Genomic DNA, 19048 nt, shown 5'->3' with positions numbered 1-19048 from the left:
CTGAAGACAGTGAATAGAACAGGATTAAATTTGGGGATACTCACTTGTAGCTGTGTTGTGTTGCAAGTCTCAGTGTGTTTCCTTACATATGAAACTTGTACTGTCATTAACTTCCACTGTACTTGTGAGTACAACTTGTCAGTACTTTTGATCAATAAGATGCAAATATTTTGGTTAGATTGGAAAATGATGAAAAATCTTAACTGCTGCTTGCTGGAGGACTGTGATTTGTTGATGTTGTATTGAGAGATGCTGTTAAAGTCAGCAATGCAGGTTTTTCTGTAGTTTACCGATAGCTTCTCTGCACAGTACCAGAGCCTGAAACAAATAGAGCAGAACTCAGACCAAGTTTCTCAATATCTTGGACTGAATATTTTTTAATTCTCTACCCTAGTCACTGAGTGAAAGCCCTCTGGAAAATAAGATGATACACGCTCAAATGCATACTGTGCAAGGCATAATATTCAAGGAGTGATATATTTTACCAGATAACCATGTGGATGAAGAAAAAGGAATGTCCTTTCCTATCCTCTCCTTACCTGCTCTAAGGCAGCCTCAGAAGGAAAGGGACATGTGAAGCACTGTGTCAGGTCTCGCTGTGCCTAAATTCTCTCCAGAGGTGCTCAATACCACTCTCCTTGCACACTTAAAAAGTAATTTAAAGGAGTTTTGTCAAGTATCTGTAAGGTATTAGGAACCATTATTCAAGGTTACAAGGTTGTTTTTTTAATTATTTTTTTATTATATTTGAAATCAAGTGTTACATGCACATAAACACCACGGCACTGTAATTGACATCTTCCAATGTAAGTTACAGACTGTAATGTGTTCGATTGGGATCCAAGAGAGAATTCTTTGAGCAAACACAAAAACAAACATTTTTTTCATACATTATTTGGCTTCATGCTTCAAAATAACTTAATGGTTTTTGCAAATATTTGATCCTGAGTGATAAAGTGGGAGTGCAGAAATGCCGTGCTTAAAAACTAAAATTTGTCAATTAAACATATCTTAAATGGAAAGAAATGGGCATCCTTAATGAAGGATTGTAATTAACACTGCCTACAGTTACTTGAATGTGTCAGAATGGGCCTGTACTCTTAGAAAATAAAAGTAAAAAGCAACATTGAAGAAATGTAAACTTTGGAGAAGAAACAAAACAAAACAGGGAGATTATTTGAAAATGAAACTTATCAAGGAGACGATATTGAAATATCCATTTAATGTTGGAGGAAAAGTTTTCTTTATTATTGCAAGTATCACTTAATGATATTTGAAAAAATAGTAAGTATTTAATAAAAATAAACAATGGGAATACTGAAAATTGATTATTTAAAGTACAATTCATCAGTGAAACATTTTCATTAATATGAAACGATAGGTAAGTTTTAGAGAACCTCTTTATCTGCAAGGTTTTCTATGTGTGTTTTAACATACAAGTATTGGTAGCGTTAGCCTGTACCTGGGGGAAAAAAAATGCAGTAAACTTGTTTTGCTGAAGTGAAGCACTGTTAATTATTTAGATGAAGCAATAAGCGATCATTAAATTTTCCATGCCTTAAGTTTCTGTATGACATGCTGTTCATTTAACTGGATGTGCTGCCTGCTGCTCTTTGTTCATGTAGCTGACATTCAGATGACCCGCCATGCTGTCTCACAGTATTGTCAACCTGCATATATAGGCTACTACTGTATAGGTTTCTACAAAACATTTTTGATAATTTGTGATGAAGAGAGGCATATCAGTAATAGTACTCAGCTCTAAATTTGTCTGTATTCACCCCTCTAAAAAATGTTCCTTTTTAATTGAAATTGTTCTGTGATCTTTGTATTCATTGTCAAATTCTTGTATCAAAAGTTTTGTATTAAACAACAGTGGCAGCTGCCTCTTGCTGTAATCAGGCTTTTAAAATAGGTGCATTTTCTTGTTGTTGGTCTAGGCTATGGAGTTACTTGTGGAAAAAGCAATCAGCAGTGCTACTGGACCCCAGAGTCCTGGGGATGCACTGAGAAGAGTTTTTGAGTGTATATCTTCAGGAATCATCCTTAAAGGCAAGTTGCCTTTGTTCACTACCTGCATATCAAGGCTTAGCTAATGTAAAATTGGTAATCTTGGTTAAAATAATAAGGTAGAGATATTACTAATTAGCTTAACTGTTGTAGGTGGTCCTGGCCTTCTGGACCCATGCGAGAAAGATCCTTACGATACACTTGCTCTAATGACAGATCAACAACGAGAGGATATTACTTCAAGTGCACAGGTAAGGAAAAGTTTAAGTAACTAAAATGGACAGCAGTTATTTTTAATAAAAAATGGGGCTGTATGGTGAACATGATTTTTCCATGTTTCAGGAGGATATAGTTCAATCTTTCATATGATCAGCCTTTAGTTAGGCAATGTCATAGAAGAGGATACATAGTTTTCTGTTTTACTATAAAATTAACATATTCTCCTGCTAAGGATGGAGCAGTGATCACTCCACACCCATCTATACTGAGCCATAAAGGTGCTCAATCTACAGTAGTGCATTATTAGTCTTAAAGTTACATTAATTACATGAGACTTAGGACATTACAGCCTTAACTGTTCGCTTGATCCATTGCCAGTGGTTACTAACACATAGTAGTCAGTGAAACAGTCAAGAGCCTTGCCTGCCCCAGTGGAAATCCAGCAGCTAAAACCCACGTACGTGGTATTTAAGCTAAGATGTCAGGAGTTTGGTGCAGAATCAGGGCCTGTATGATGGTGAATAACAAGACAGGTAAGGATAGTATTGTCTTGCACCACATATACAAAGCCATCAGAATTAATATTTCTTTCTAATAGAAATATCTTCTGTCTACATTTTTTTACAGTTTGCACTGAGACTCCTTGCATTCCGTCAAATACACAAAGTTTTAGGAATGGATCCATTACCACAGATGAATCAACGCTTCAACATCCATAACAATCGTAAAAGGAGAAGGGACAGTGATGGGATTGATGGATTTGAAGCAGAGGGAAAAAAAGACAAAAAAGATTATGATAATTTCTAAAAATGTTAGTCATCAGTGCTAAAATTGAAGGTGATAAAAGTCCATTTGTTGCCTTGCTCTTATTTCATTCATAATAATGTCTGTTTTAAAACATCCCAAACCACCTGGGAATTAGGTTTGGAAAAGAACAACCTCTCTCTCCTGTGACGTTCTAAACGTTTTAGAGGATGTGCTGTATCAGACAAATTATGGATGGAAAGGCTACAAATGGAAACTCTCTTGTCATTGGGGAAAAAAAAAGTTTGAGTTTTTTTCCCTCGTTGCGTTTTCTTTAAATGTGTTGCTAACTTTAGCAACTTTCTTTTTCTTTTGTCTTTTTTTTATTAACAGCTGCGTTATCTTCTTATCCTGACTGTATTTAATGCAGCATTTGTGTTTCTGTTCCTATGTGTATTTTGACATTTTATTTAGAAGGATTTTAGTTGCCTTTGACACTAGCTGTATAAGTTACTTTGTGTTAGATGGTATCAACTATTCCCCTCCCAATTAATATTTAATAGAACTTTTTTTTTGTAAAGTGAGACTGCAGGATTATGTTTTTTCTAAATGCAAAGGGGTTACAACATATAATTATCCTACCATTTGAGTGCTCGGAATTAAATGTTTTGCCAATCTTGTGGCATTTTTCTCCTTAGTGTGATATAACGGTGTAATTAAGACAAATTTGTGTTAATCTAATCAAATTTTCTGTTAGTTGTGCATTAGCAGTATAAAAGCTAATATATACAGTATGATCTTGCAACAGTTTTAAGGCAGCTGCATAATTGATCAAAGTTTGCATGATGTTTTTGTTTTTAATAGAAGGGCTTTTAAAACTCTTAGGTTAAATGCATAGGTCTTTGTATGATTGACTTTGTGACATTGCAAGGCCAAAAAATAACTTTCTGAATTTCTTTTCTCAAGATACAAGCAGATGTGGGCATTTCCCATTTAGACAAAGTTAGTCATTCTTTTCGGTCAACTTTGTCAATATGATGTTAATGCCTCTCAGCCCTTAAAATAAATGTCATATCAGTGCCTGTGAGGTTATTCCTTTATAATTTTTTTGGTGATTGTTTTTTCAATAATTCAAATGTTAAAAGTGAAGTATTACTGGAAAAGTGAAGGTTTATCAAAGAAAAAAAAACAGAAAATTATTTCATGTGGCCATAGTGTGTGCTTATGTTTCTTTCAAAAAGCTAAATATAGAAATGGTGTAAGTAAAGTTACATCATACTGTTGATGTATGCTCTGGTGCACAGATGTGATTTGTCATAGCACTACAGTGGAATACGCAAATAAAAACTAAAATTTATTAAATGACTAAAATTCATTATACACTGGAAGCCGTTTTACTCATTCTGTTCAGTGTGTAATATGCGTTGTTGCAAACCTATAAAAACACAGAGATTAACATAGACTAACATTCCTATAACTATTTATCAGTGGCCGTAGGAGAGTATCAGACTTTACAAGAATTGTATTTTTCTGATACGATTTATTAAAAAACAGCTTTTGTTCCAGTTTGAGGTAAAAATTTTCTTTGACCTTTTTAACAAATAAACATTGGGTGATATTTCTGTTTTGCAACACTCATTGCTAACAGCGTGAGCCTATAGAATAGAAATACAATATATTAGAAAATAGAGGAAATCTTGGAGGAGGGGGGGAAACAGTATTCTTCAAGCATCAGAATGCAGTTTTTAAAAGGAGAGAGTGTTGGTGGTTAGTAAAGAAATGGAAAGCTTTCCCTTGGCAGGAAAATGTTCTTAAATAATTTCAGCATCAGAAGTACTGTAATTAGCATGTACTTTAAAATTACTTTAAAAAAATTACACTAGTTTTTGTTGTCCAGCCTTGATGCTTAGCTTCCCTGTATGCATTCACTCATACTTTTAAAGTTTTTAAAAAAAAAAAAAAAAAAAGAGAGAGAGAGAGAGAAAATGTCTTGCTGTCATGGCCATTACTATTTATTTTGAAAGCTACAAGTGCTATTCGTGTGGCTAGTTCAACTCCATACCAAAGTTTCGTGCCTCAAGAGACAGGTATGCCTTATGAGGAAAGTGACGCTAAACTTCAGGATTAAAAAGATCAAAGGTGTGTTTTGGATTTCCTGTATTTTTGTTCTACTGGCTTCTTCTATCTCAACCAGTTTCTGGATCTTTTGAAATATTGTGTACTTAAAGTGATTCCACATTAAATATGAAGCTGTGAATTTGCAGTTTCCTTTTTTTCTTGCCCATTTTTATGGATTATTTTAACTAGGTAACTTCTAACTTCTGTAAAGTTAAGAATGGAAAAAGAAAATGTAAGAAAAAAAATGTGCAGAACTGGCTTTGACTTTACATATTGCAATGTGTGCTTAGGAGGGCAAAACTAAGACTAGGTTGCAAACAAATACTCATTTTAATATCTTGCCTTGTTAATGCCAGCATTTCACATATTGGCACTTCTTTACCTTTTTTTTTATTTAACAACATCATAATTGCTGAATCACAGAATAGTAGACCCCATAGTTGCGATCTACAGCAGAGAAATATGTGGAGAGAAAATTTTCCCCTTGGAGCTCCCCTTGGAGGAACAGTCCTTGCGAGTGGGAGCTGTTCTGTTTAGAAGCTTCTTATTCCAGCTCTGGCTTGTCTGCCTAGTTCTTAAGTGTGTCATCCCTCTATCCCTGTGATATTAATGGGCAGTGCGGTTCACGTAGGTCCCTGAATAGAGGCACTGCCAGAAGCGAATGTCTCATTATCCAGTTATAGACCTGTATGTATTATATATGAATTGCTAATCCTATAGAAACTAGAACGTGGTGGCTGCATTTGAGTTTTGTTCTGATTTTAGACCTATTTCACATGTACGAAGTAGTTTGCTAGTGCTTACAATCACTGTACCTAGTAACTTTGTGAGAGCTGGAATCAGCTTTAAATATTCCTACTACACTATGTATGTATGCATCTTTAACATCGTTGTTGCTTATTGACTATCAGTTGCTTTTAAGCAATTTACACAATGCCCAGTTCATTTCTTTATTAAACAATTATGACTTGTTTAGACAGCCCAAATGGATTTTGTTGACAAAGCACTAATAGAAGAAATTGAGGCACAATTTGTGATGTTTTTCCATTATATTGTAGGTTTACAAAATGCAGTAATAGATTAAACAAAAAGATCTATTTCCTTTTTTTTTTCTTTTTTTCTTTTTTTCTTTTTTTCTTTCCTTGGCTCACAGCTTTTAGACAGGGGAGCTTTTTAGAAGGAAGGAGGAGAAAAAAAAAAGGCTATCAAAATAAATTTATTTTGAAAAATTCTTCTATAAATGTACTTGAGATTTTTTTTTTATCTTTATCATGGTTAGATTATGGCCTTACTGCTCAAACAAGTGCCTGCTACTTTTTTAATACCCAAATGTTTTGCTTTAAATATTATCTTAAAAGTGTAGCATAATTTCAGTGCTTTCTTACAGAACCAAAGGCAGACACATTTTGGTAGGAAAATATGTTTTTGTGTGTATGTGTGTCAATAATCTCATTATTTGCATTTTCCTAGAGAAAATAAGTAGCCTTCGAGTGAATTACAACTTTGAGAGGAAAGGGAAAGGAAAGTAGAGAAAGCTGAAGAAATAAAACAAGGAAGGCTTGTCGTTGGAGATTTATGAATTGAAGCTAAATGAAAAATGGAAGAAAAGGTTTGTCAAGCTGTAAAACATGGCAAGACATGGTTGCAACATGGTTGCACAAGCAACTCCGAACTGCAAAAAGCAAAGTAGTGCAGGAAAATATTGAAGAAAGCCCCATTTCATGGGCTCATTTTATGGGTGAGAGCTATGGGCTCACAGGCAAATAACTTGGGAAGAGGAGGAGGGAGACCTTTCAGATGTAATTCTTGTGCAAGTAGATGGATGTTTTTTTTCATTCTTGCACCTATTTCTTTAGAAACCTTTTGCAGCTGGGCTGGGTGCTTCTGATGTCAAGGGCGATTTCTGGTTAGCCACATGAGGAAGCTTAGTCTGCATTTGTTGTGGTAAATCATAAGCCAGGATTGGGAGTGCTTTAACTAACATCCCTGTTCCCTGGCACCTTCTCCAGTATATCTGGAAGAGTGGACTACTTATGAGCTGCATGGATAATTCAGAGCAAATATTACTGGAACTGCCAAGAGCAGAAGAGTTTCCCAGGGAACAATGAAGCAAAGTGAGAGAAAACAGACTAAATGCCAAGGGCTTGGTCTGAAGTCCATGTGAGAAACAAGTCCGCAGCCCCTCTGCTGTTTTACGTTTTCTCCCCAAGGAACGGGAATGTCAACTTTCTCTGCAAGTGTCACTCGCATATCAGAAAAGAGTAGATTTAAAATACCTTATTTCCATGGAAAAAAAAATGCTCTGGAGTTCTGGAAGTGTGGATGAGGTCGGGAGACAAATGTTTCCAAATATCCAGCTGATATTCAGACTCCAGTGTGAACATCGGCATGAATGTTTTTTAAATTCTAGAAAGTTTGGTCAAGAAACTTTCCAAAAGCCCAAAGCCATCAAACCTCTGGAGAAAAATATTCTAGCAAATTGAAACAGTTACCATGAGGGAGAATACACGTTTTATCAGATTTCCTTTACTATTAGCTAATGTGAAGTACTCATGACCCTCTGAGTGAGGAAAGGACTGAATGTTCGAGAGAGTTGTTTACAGAAGTATGAAAGTAATGTACTGTTCGCTGCTTCAAAGATTAATTTATCTTAGTACAATAAAGGTTTACCGTGCTTAGACAAAGGTCTTTTTAGAGCCAGGGACAAAAATGGGAAGAGTTACAACCAGTCACTAGACTCATTTTGTGTTTTGCTTAAAAAACACCTAGGTTTCTTTAAGGGCAGCTTTTATACCTATTTCTTAAGTTACACTGCGCTGGAGCTGTATGGGAATTAGGGATGTCAGCAAATTCATTTAGCTGGATGGGTTCTGTCAATACACAAGGTACAGGGTTAGTTTTTCACACCTGCATTTTTCAGTAGGAAACCAAAGCCAAGTGTATATTAAGAGCCCGGTAGACAAATTAAATGTGTTTTTTCTAATAGTGCTAAATGCAATTTTCTCTGCTAAAGCAAAGAGCAAAGGGGTCAGGACACTGCTAGCAGAAGTGTCAAGTCTCTATGTATATTTTACAAAGAGCAGAGGCTACTGTCCAGGTCCAACAGTGAGTATTTCCTTGTGCTGATGCAAGATGAAGAGCCACACTCAAACCTGTCTGTCCCACAGTGTCACTTGGATGCTGCCTGCATCTCCCTGAGCTCCCTCCTCCATGGCAATGGGGTCCTCACAGACAGCAGCCTGTAAGGAACAGCTATTCAGGGAGGTGGACAGATTCTCAGCCTAATGATGGATGGTTGCAAACCTTCCCCAAGGACTTCCTTCCACCTGTACTACATTTAGGGGGACCTTGGGCAGAATTAATCTGGGCTGTCCAGCAAGGAGCTGTTGGCAGCTGTCTGCCCAGTGCAGCACCTGGCATCTGAACTGGGAGCTTAGCGTTGCTGTTTGCTTTCCTGACATTCATTTCTAGACAGAAGAGTCAGTTAAAGGCCTTTGATATCAGAAAGACTGTATACCTGTTTGTCTTCCCTTTCCTCCTTTTCTAGCTCATGCGTGTGAAGATGTGTCCCTCTGGATTGCAGCTTGAGAAAAACCAAGGGTGAGAGGTGAGCCCTGGTTTAACGACATCTCACACCCAGTCATGGTGCAGGCTCCCTCCTCATAGAGACAGGCTTGGACTCACCCTTTGGGTACCATTAAGAAGTCACCCCAGGTCCATGCAATTTGTATTCACCCCCTTTTGGAGTATGAAGAGGTTTGCCCCACATCATAGCGAAGACGTTTGTGTGTGCACATGCACATACACTTGTGCTTGCTTCCAAGAAAGCTAAGAAAAGGTGGGGAACTTCCATAGGTCCTGTGGTTTTTGTCTGAGGCCTGTGCTTCCTTGGTGATTACAGTTATAAATTACTCGCTTCCTCTTCTTCCACTTACAGCCAAGAGCAGGGGGTCTTTTAGATATTAGCTACAAGTTGTTTTCTTCCCTCAGTTTTCACATCTCTCGTAGCAGTTACTTTGTTTTCCATTCCCAAGTTCTAAACAGGCAAGTTCTCTATGACCAAAGCAAACAGTTTGTGGGAGAGCTCCCAGACCGTTTCACGTACAGAGTGAAATGCAGCTCTTCAGGCATCTTCAGGGAGGAATTGGCACATCCTGTCACAGGATAAGCTTGAATCACCGGATGGTGTAGGAGTCACGGTGGGAGGTTTCAGCCAAGGAAAACTGGGTATGTAGCCTCTTTCCCATTATCAGGGGAGATTTTTTCCAAGCTCTTGGTACGGCTGTTCCTTGGACATGAGCACAGGACTCTCCCCAAAGAAGTCAGGGTCTCTCAACAACAAAAAGTTTACTTAAAAATAGCATACACAATACATCTAGTTAATAAAGAACTGGGCACCACAGATAAAATATAAAGGGTTCATCTATGTCACCATTACACAGTCTCTGACTCTATACTCAATAACTTAGAATGGAAATAAACTCTGTTACCTTGAAGTTTACTATGACTTACTGTTGGGGCCTTAGTGCTTTTGCAAGAATATGAGGAGCTGAAGTAATGAGAACCAAGGAGCTGAGTGATGAGAACCGAGGAGCTGAAGCGATGGGAACCAAGGCCACCCGGAGAAGATAACGCCTGTTAGCAACTTTTTAATGAATTAGGCCAGCCATAGCCAGATAAGCATCCGGGAGGCCCAGCAACGGAGCATCGGGAAGAACACCAGTCAGCTGCAAGCTAGCTATGCATGGACACTAGAGCCTAACCAATGGGAATGCTGTTGCTTAGTGCGTGTCTGCATTTACAGGTGATAGAATTGTATAAAGCTACATAGTAGACAATAGTAAAGTGAATTGAACCTGCTTCACATTGAAGTGTCGTTCATTCCGTCTCGCGGGGTTGGCATCGGCATCTGGTGACCCCGACGTGATCGTGGTTAGAGTGGAGCCGAGAACGCGAGGGATCCTGCAGCCAGCGGAGAAGTAGCTGGGCGCCCGAAGAAAGGCGGATCGTGGCCACGGCTGACCTAGTGAGTCAGGACTGACCTGGTGAGTCAGGGAGCAGGATGGGAATTGCTGCATCAGCAACTAGGATGGAAATTGCTGCATCAGCAACGGAGCGTGCTACTGTAGAAAGTTTGTTAAAGCTCGCTCAAAAGACTGAGACTGTGATCTCAAAAGATGATTTAATTGACTTACTGCTGTTCTGTAAGCAGAAAAGGCTCATGGAGGAAGCCTCTCAGGTATATAAACTCGAGCCCTGGGAGCGAGTAGGAAAGGAACTGTGGGATGGTATGCAAGTAGGATCAAAGGAAGCTCGGCGACTTGGGAAAATATATCGTCCCGTGTGGCTAATGCTTGAACAATTGCACGGGGAGGCCCAAGTCGCTGCCGCTCTGCGGGAAGCAATCCGCGGAGGGAAAGGGGAGGAGACAGGACCACCGGCGGGGGCTGAGGAAAGGGCCAGAGTGGCGAGAAAGTCGGCAGAAAGTTCAGGGAAGTTGGAGAATAGAGGCAGTGAGCGTAACGCAGCCGTGGATGCTGTGAAGCAGGCGCTGTTTTTAGTGCCGTCAGAACGAAAGACCCCATCATTTACGATGGTGAAGCCGGGATTGCAGAAGTCCTACGGAAATTTGGTGAATAGGCTCGTGCAATCCCTGGAGCAAGCTACTGATGAACAGACCCTCTGCAAGCTTTCGATCTGGTGCAGAGAGAATGGGTTCAAAGCTGAGCCCCACCTAGTATTCAAACCCGATGTGAAAGCCAAAAGGAAAGTGGCCATCGGAGCCACGGCAGCCTTTGCAAGCACTTCAGGACCGGGACCACCACGCCACTGAAAACCGCTGGTGTTTGGAGATCCATCACAACCCCCTCGCCCGTGCCTGCCTCTGTGCCTGCACCTGCGGCGCCTACACCGTCTGTGCCCCTGCTTCCGCCCCCTCCCCCCACCCCCCCCCCCCCCACCCCGTCGCACCTGAAGAACGGCCTGGCTGGGTCCAGGACTTGTTAGATCGCCTTGAAAAAAGGAGAAGGGGGGCTGGGGAAGAGAAGGCGAATGAGATCAAGGAAACTTATGTTGCTGAGGGCTTGACAACAGCCAAGGGGGAGGTGCAGAGGAATTTGATCTGTCTTTAAAAGTGGGGGTTGAAGAACTGTAATGCTTTAAGTGAGGATAGAAACCGTTATTAGGGCTATTATTTCTATTTGCTATGTTCATCTCTATTATGTGTTGTATCCTTTGTATATTGATGCTGACACGAGGTATGGTTGAAAAGCTGGAAATTTGTATGATCTGTAGAGTCATAAAACTATTGTGCAAAATAGAATCCAAGACCCTGAGAAAGATGTTTGCCTGCCCAGGCTGAGAGATAAGGAGCACGGAGGCGGCTGCTCAGCCAGGCTCACAGCCGACCTCCTTCGAAAGCAGTTGAAGGTGGCCGCTCGACCGGGCTTGTAGCCAACTTAACTGCAAACATCCTCTAAATTAGTTTGAAGGTCAAACACCCGAGAGGGAGGGAGATGAGAAAGGCAGGACCCTCAGATTGACGGCTGGGACCGCTTACTGGTATGCGCACCTGCGCACCCAGGAGGGAAGGTTATGTGACTGAAGGCGGAGTTTGTCCGCCCCCTGGTCTGCCTGCTGGCACGTACTGGCCCTACGTGGCAGGATGCACCGGGCATAAACAGACAGAGCAGAGAGAAAGGAGGGGTGAGACTCCTAACACTGAGCCCCACGTTGTCTCTGCGGGGACGCCCGCCGAGTTAGGAGCCTATCGGCAACCCTCTAATCTGCCAACTCGAGAGAATGTTCAGTCTCAGTGACCTGCCGACAACCAGTGGAACTCACTAGTGGAGTGCACAGCTACGTGAGGTCGTGCCACTGGACAGAAATTGTGTTTGTGCTGTTTGTATCTGAGGTCTTTAGATCTTTATTGTGTAATATATATCAGCAGAGAGGGCTGAATAAGCACAACAAGAAAGTGCAGAATTCGAAAGCGGGAAAGCCAGGAGTAACTCAGACTACGGCGTTTCCCCCCCCGCCTCCCCCACCCACCCACCCACCACCTCACCGGTGGAGGACTGGAAGCCGTACTCTGACTTGTATCCTTGGACAGAGAGGAAACCAAATTGAAGCTATGCAAACATAAATAGAAATGGAAACAGAGAACCTTCCAAAATGATTGGGACATCTTAATAATTGATTTAAAGGGTTGTTTTTTTCACCATACCATTGCATCCTGAGGACCATGACATATTGGAACATATTTCGGTTCAGTATCAAACAAGCCAGTGTTGTGGTATTGCTAAAATGTGATAAATTGCTCCAATTGGGAACAACACAATTGGGTCAGACACTATTGGCCAGTTTACATTTCCCTAAAAATAGGCTGTGCCATAATCGCAGCATAAAATATAAATCAGTAAGTGAAGACTTTGTGCCTCGTAATGATTGCCGTACTTCCCAGGATCTGTCTTAGATGGAAGGATTTTTTTTTTTTTTTGGATTTGGTTGTGCTACTGTGCAAACGTGATTATGGTTAAGTAAGCTAGCCTATCAAGTAGAAAAATTAGCTAATGCCACCGATACTAGTATACAGTTGCTCGATTGACAATTACAAGCCACATCAACAATGACTCTTCAGAACTGGATGGCACTGGACTTGATGTTGTTATGCTAAAATGGACTTTGTGGCTACCTAAACCTCTCCAGTACCGACTGCAGCATTTATATCCCTAATGTTACACAGGACCTGGATATCCAATCAGAGAAGATGCGACAGGTGGCAAAAGACACCCATGAACTCTGAGAATCAATGAACACTAGCTGGCTGGCGAAGGTGTTTAGTTGGTTTGGATTTGGTGTCACTGGTTGGATTCAGTTTGATAGAATATGTGGTGATGTTCATTGTGATGATAATTATCCTAAGTATAGCAATATCCTGTATAAAATCTACTATAATGAAAGCTATTAACGTAAAGATGATTCAGTTCACCGCTTATACCCCTTTACAGGTGGATGACCCAATTGATGTCCCAAGTACTAAGACTCTAATTTGAGACTAAATTTCAATATACAATGGTAACTGGAGTCACGGGGTGGATACAAAGTTTGTTATACTCAATTACTTACTATTGTAACTGCAATATTTTCTGTATATATATTCTTGTAGAACTAGACTCCCTTCCTTTTCTGTAGCTTCCTCCGTCTAATGTACCAATGTGCAATCACTCGCCTACCTGCATCATGTTTAGGGCATGTAATATTAACACCTAAACAATTCCATGTGAAGCTTGAGTGACTATGGTCACGGGGTGGATAATGTGGAAGAAGTGTTTGTGGAAGAATTGTTTGAAAGCAGAAACTGGATGGGACCTTTGGACTTGATAACCTGGGGGAAAGGGTATGCTTGTGTTGTTACAGATACTGGAACCAGATGGGTGCCAGCGAAATGGGTGAGACCTTGGCTGGAAGCAAACTCGCATACATCAGATGAAGCAGGCAAGCAGCTGGTGCAAGTGTGAGCCTGCAGAACAACATGGGAGGAAGAAATGTTACTGTTATTATTAGTTGTATATTGTGGCTTTTAGGAGGTAGTGTTGCTTTTAATGCTATTATAGGAGCTGATACTGCTTTTAATGGATATGTCATGCTTCTTAGGCATATTGTTAATTATACCCAAATTAAGAGTTCTTGCCTTTGTGGGACAGCAGATATAACCCATCAGACAGGTATCCCTTATGATTATTGTTTGCTTTGAAAAAAGAGGGGGAGAAGGGTCCCTACGAATTAATCAGTAAAGCATGCTATATCTTAAATTGGCTTAACCCTCGAAATGAAATTCAGCAGAGGAAGAACATTTGGGTCACCATAGCTAATCAGACAGGCCAAAATGCCTTCTGTCTTAGCTTGCAATGTCGAGGAGACCCTTTTCGCACTTGTTTGATAGGAGTCCCTGTTTGGCAATCTCAAGAATTCAATGGGTACGTAGCTAATTTTGCTGTGCTTAATGATACCTTATTAAATACTACTATGTGCCCTTACCGATCAAGGACATTTTAGACCAGCTATCGCAAGATGTAGCTAGCGTAAATCATGCAGTATTGCAGAATAGAGCTGCAATAGATTTTCTGCTATTAGCACATGGGCATGGGTGTGAGGGTTTTGAAGGTATGTGTTGATTAAACTTATCCGATCATTCAGAGTCCATTCATAAAAAGATTGTGCTCTTGAGGGAAGGGCTGCACAAGTTAAAGGAAGAAAGTTGGGGATTGGAAGATTGGCTCAGATCATTAGGCTTAGGACCATGGGTTACAGAAATGTTGTACCACTTGTGCGTGATCGGGATGGTTATACTCGTGCTTGTGATTATGTTACCTTGCTTTTGCCAATGCTTGCAACACTTGATGCATAATATCGCTAATTCTGTTTTTGAAAAAAGAGGGGGAAATGTTGGGGCCTTAGTGCTTTTGCAAGAATATGAGGAGCTGAAGTAATGAGAACCAAGGAGCTGAGTGATGAGAACCGAGGAGCTGAAGCGATGGGAACCAAGGCCACCCGGAGAAGATAACGCCTGTTAGCAACTTTTTAATGAATTAGGCCAGCCATAGCCAGATAAGCGTCCGGGAGGCCCAGCAATGGAGCATCGGGAAGAACACCAGTCAGCTGCAAGCTAGCTATGCATGGACACTAGAGCCTAACCAATGGGAATGCTGTTGCTTAGCACGTGTCTGCATTTACAGGTGATAGAATTGTATAAAGCTACATAGTAGACAATAGTAAAGTGAATTGAACCTGCTTCACATTGAAGTGTCGTTCATTCTGTCTCGTGGAGTCGGCATCGGCAACTTACAGACTTTGAAGGAAGAAATCTGAACCAAGTTTGGAAAATAGTTCCCAAAGTATGTCTAAAAGTATCTGCAGATGAAAGTCTGAACATGAATCCAGTACTAAAAACACTGCCTTAGAGACCCTTTTTATCTGCTTCTTGCTTTTATAAAACTGTATGTATACATACATATACATATATATATGTGTGTGTGTGTGTGTGTATATGATTGCTAGTAGGAAATTATCTTAACCTGTGTAAAGCGGAGACACTCACGGGTTGTTTTTACACAGATCCATGACTTTTTCCCAAAGAAAGTCACAGTTCATTTCTCATTTCCAATTCTTTCTCTGGATGCTTTCCAGTAATTTTATTCCAACTTGGTCTTAAATCTTTTACATTTCCAGCATACTGATTTCAGCTACTTTAAGGTGATCTCCTTCTGCCTCATACATTCAGGCCTAAGTGGAGTTATTTAACTGAGCCCCAGCCATGGTGAGGGACCCAAGAGGCCAATGATTGACCCCCTGGAGCAGAAGCAGCGCATGTGTCTGCGCATTGAGTTCTGCAGGAGGGCAAAACCTTCCTATATTTTCTTTTAAATGAGGAGATAGAGAGTAGAAACATAGATGTAGTCATTTGTGTTTGCTCAACACCCAGGAACAGTTTTTAACATTTGGTTTATATATTAACCTACCCAACCTATGCCAAAACACCCACAACACGCAGTGAGCTGCACCCTGGCCCCTCCAGGCACCCCTGGGCCTCTCAAAGGCGCCAAGGTTGCAAAGTGTAAGGGCAGCACACAGGAGCAGACGCTGATGGACACCTAGACCATCGACGCACGTGTCTGTGAGCAGCTGGTCCTGGCTGGACTCAGTGCTGGCCAAGATCACACTCTTTTCTAGATCTCCTTGCTAGGACTCCTGAGGAATTACAATAAAGTAATAATTCCAGTTCAAACAATTGAATTAACAACTTTGACTTGACTCTATACCATTCAGATCCCTCCAAAGAGCGTCTCCATCTCCCAAGCACCATTTTAAACCCTGGAGGCCCCTAAGTCAGGTCACAGCTTAGCTTGGCTCACCAGCAGCACCAGGATGAGGAAAGCAGAAATGCAGAATAAAACCCACTAGTTTCCCAGAGCCAAGACAATCCTGAGGCGGAGGAATGCCAAAAGGGAAAATGGGAGACAGGACTTGTAGTTAAGAGGATCCTGGATAGAAAACTGATAGGAAAGCTGAAAATGGCTCCTTTGTGGCTGCCCTCCATCAGCTATTCCCACTAAAGCTGGGGCACAGCTGAGCATTCAGCCCAAAGAATTACTGAAGTTGATGGCATGTGAGTGTTTTAAACAAAGCAACGTCTTCTGTGGGAGGAGCTGAGTTAGTGTGTGAAATTCCCTCCTGCAGAATGCTTTAGAGGTAAACACTGATTATATTTTTAGAAAGAATGCAAAATATCAGGATTGGGTTAAAAAAAATAAGCAAGCCACTGATAAGCCATTTCACTTGGGGCAGTGAAATGCCAAATACTCTTCACTGGTCACAGATGAAGTAGAGTCTAAAATGATGAGAATGTCAAAATCAGACAAGATTCATAAATGAGAGGCTGTAGATGGCTGCAGGAGACGGCGAGGGGAAGGAGGGTGCTTACATGGGCTAACTTTCGCCTAGTAAAGCTCATTTCTCAAGGTTTCCTGAGTACCATGTGGTCTCTTGAGGCTGCTTCTGGACAAGGAGCTTCTTTGGTTACCCTGATTACATCCAAAAGGAGCCCGTTTCTCTCTGCTCTCTGGAGTGGGGCTCCGAGGAGAAAGAAGGTTACTCGGCTGACTTTGGCTTTTGCGACTACCCCTCAGAGATACCCGGGGCTTCAGAAATGCAGAAAGGGAGAGGGGAGTGTGCGGAGCTCCTCCTGGTGAGGCTGAGATCACCAAAGCCCCTGGTGCCCTGCACTTTGCTGGGGCACACGGTACCCTAGGGCTGCAGCAGCACTTTCCAGCTGCAGATGTGTTAATCTGGGAGAAATCACCTTGCCCACATCATAGCTTTGCTTCTACTCCACAAGCTTGCAAATGTGCCCCGATGAGGCTGTGATCTCATGTGGCCCTCAAATTCCCAGAAAAGTGTGAGTGGAATAAACCAGTTTGTGTATTCACCAATAAGGGGATTCCCCCACAGTCTGGCTGAAGAGCAGGACAAAGGGAGGGGGGAGACTGAGCGGAGTCATGAGTGAGTGGGACAAAAGAGCATCTGCCAAGAGGTGGGGGCCTTTACAAAGGAGGGAAATAAGAGAATTCCCCCACATTCTTCAGCAAGGGGGACACAGGAGTCAGGTGACCTCAGGTGAGAACAGATGGAGAGAGGCCGGAGTTTGGTATAGGTGGGCCAGGAAGGCTGTAACTTCTGAGTACCTTGGCCAATGGAGAAAAGGAGAGGGCGTCCCTGGGTCGGGAAATTAGGATAAAAGGGGGGCTGCGTCCTCCAGCAATTTGAGAGACCCCACAGGGATATGCCCAATGGACTCTCCCTTTATTTGAATAAAGTTTTAGGACTCCTCTGTCTCCTTTTTTTGGACGTTCAGTTCTTGACAGTGAAGATTTTCTGCACAAGTGCTTCCGAGCTCTGTCCCAGTGGCGCAATCCCGGGCAACTTGGCAGCTGGGGGAGCAAAGCGAGGGAAGGAGCACGTCCCACTCTTGCCCAAGCAGCAGGGGGCAGGCATGGGGCTCAGAGGCTGCTTGGTGGTGGCACCTCCGTGCAGTGAGATAGAGTTCCTGGATGCAGGGCCTTTTAGACAAGATGTTGAAAATTGAATTCCCATGTGCTACGTGGGAATGAGAGCTCCTTCTGCACTTCCCATCGCAGTGAGAGGGATTTGGCCAACCTTTAGAGCATCCCTTCTTCCCTGGCACACGCTGTGCCAGCAAACAGTTACTCCTGGCCTCAGCCCACTGCCAGCGCTAGGGAATGAATGCCTGGAGGTAACTTCACATGTTTAAAAAGATGTGGTTTTTTTTTTTTTTTTTTTTACTGCTATTCCCTCTCTCTGTGTATTTTGACACACTGGGAGCACCATCCCCATGTTCCTTTGCACCAAAGCCATTTCACCACCCACACGTATGCCCCGTGTGCTGAGAGCAGCTCGCGGGGCAGGGGCGATGTGGGAGATGCTGCGAGCACGGCTGCGGGGACAGCTCCAGAACGGCCGCCACTCCGTGCTGCGCGGGAATTCCTCTCTCCCTTTCCCTATTTTTGGGCAAAAGATGATTAAAACAGGAGACCGCTCGTTCTGCAAGCCTGAGGTTGAAACAAGGGAAATTCATTTATTTATGCATTATAATATTTACTTCAATTTATTTTTACAAATGCTGCCTCCTGACTCCCTTTTCCTCTTTTTCCTTCCTTTTAGTTTTCCTGTGGAGCAGGGTTTGGAGCAAAGGGTAACCAAAAGAGGAGGAGGACAGAGTAGCTGCTCATCATTCATATGTGAAATAGGCATCAATTTTCACATACCATGGCCTACTAAGATTGGTACAGTATGTCCTAATTTTGGTTAAAATATTTCCATAAAGCCAACTTTTCACACAGCTGGGCAGTGTAGTTGCCACCCATCACTCAGATCTCTGTAGCTCTGCCAGCTGCAACAGGCGACTGATAGTGTTTGTTCTGTATCTGGAGAAAGGCCAAGCCTTTAATGTAGCCACGATACCCGCAATCCGAGTGCACATTAGTGGCTCTGGTCACACACTGCCCCAAGGCGACGCTGCAACCACGTGGTGGTCGCGACACCCAGGGCACAGAGGGACAAATAGCCAACCACACAATTTGGCGAGAAGCCGCCGCACCCCGCCCCTGCAGACGGGGCCGCGCCGCTATTGGCTGCTTCTCGGCGGGAGCCCGGCGGAGCCCCGCCCCCCGCGCGGCCTGGAGGGGGGCGGGGACAGTGTGCTGAGAGACAGCGGCGCTGCCCAATGGTGGTGCTCGCCGCGGGGAGGTGGCGCCCTCGAAATGGCCGCCGGGGCGCGGCGCGGTGGTGTCAGTTATGTGCATCGGATGCCCCCCTCTCCATTCCCCCCCTCCCCCTCTCCTCCCCCCCTCCCCCCTCCCCTCCCCCTCTCCCCCCTCCC

General features: G+C 42.5%; 1 protein-coding gene across 1 annotated transcript in view; it reads left to right on the top strand.

Moving 5' to 3' along the window:
• LOC104577439 (zinc finger RNA-binding protein-like) overlaps positions 1-3714 on the top strand; it is a 38459-nt gene extending 34745 nt beyond the window's left edge. The window contains exons 18-20 of the mRNA XM_088522837.1: positions 1941-2052; positions 2164-2261; positions 2857-3714. Of these exons, the coding sequence (XP_088378963.1) occupies positions 1941-2052; positions 2164-2261; positions 2857-3036 (390 nt within the window). The 3' untranslated portion in view covers positions 3037-3714. The remainder of the gene's footprint in view (positions 1-1940; positions 2053-2163; positions 2262-2856) is intronic.
• The last annotated feature ends 15334 nt before the right edge of the window (positions 3715-19048 follow it).

The sequence above is a fragment of the Tinamus guttatus genome, unplaced genomic scaffold, assembly GCF_059628265.1.
Source record: "Tinamus guttatus ecotype Peru unplaced genomic scaffold, ASM5962826v1 Tinamus_guttatus_pri_ptg000168l, whole genome shotgun sequence".
In the NCBI taxonomy this organism is placed as follows: Eukaryota; Metazoa; Chordata; class Aves; order Tinamiformes; family Tinamidae; genus Tinamus; species Tinamus guttatus.
Note: the sequence above shows the minus strand (reverse complement) of the source record. Positions and strands in the feature narration are given on the sequence as shown.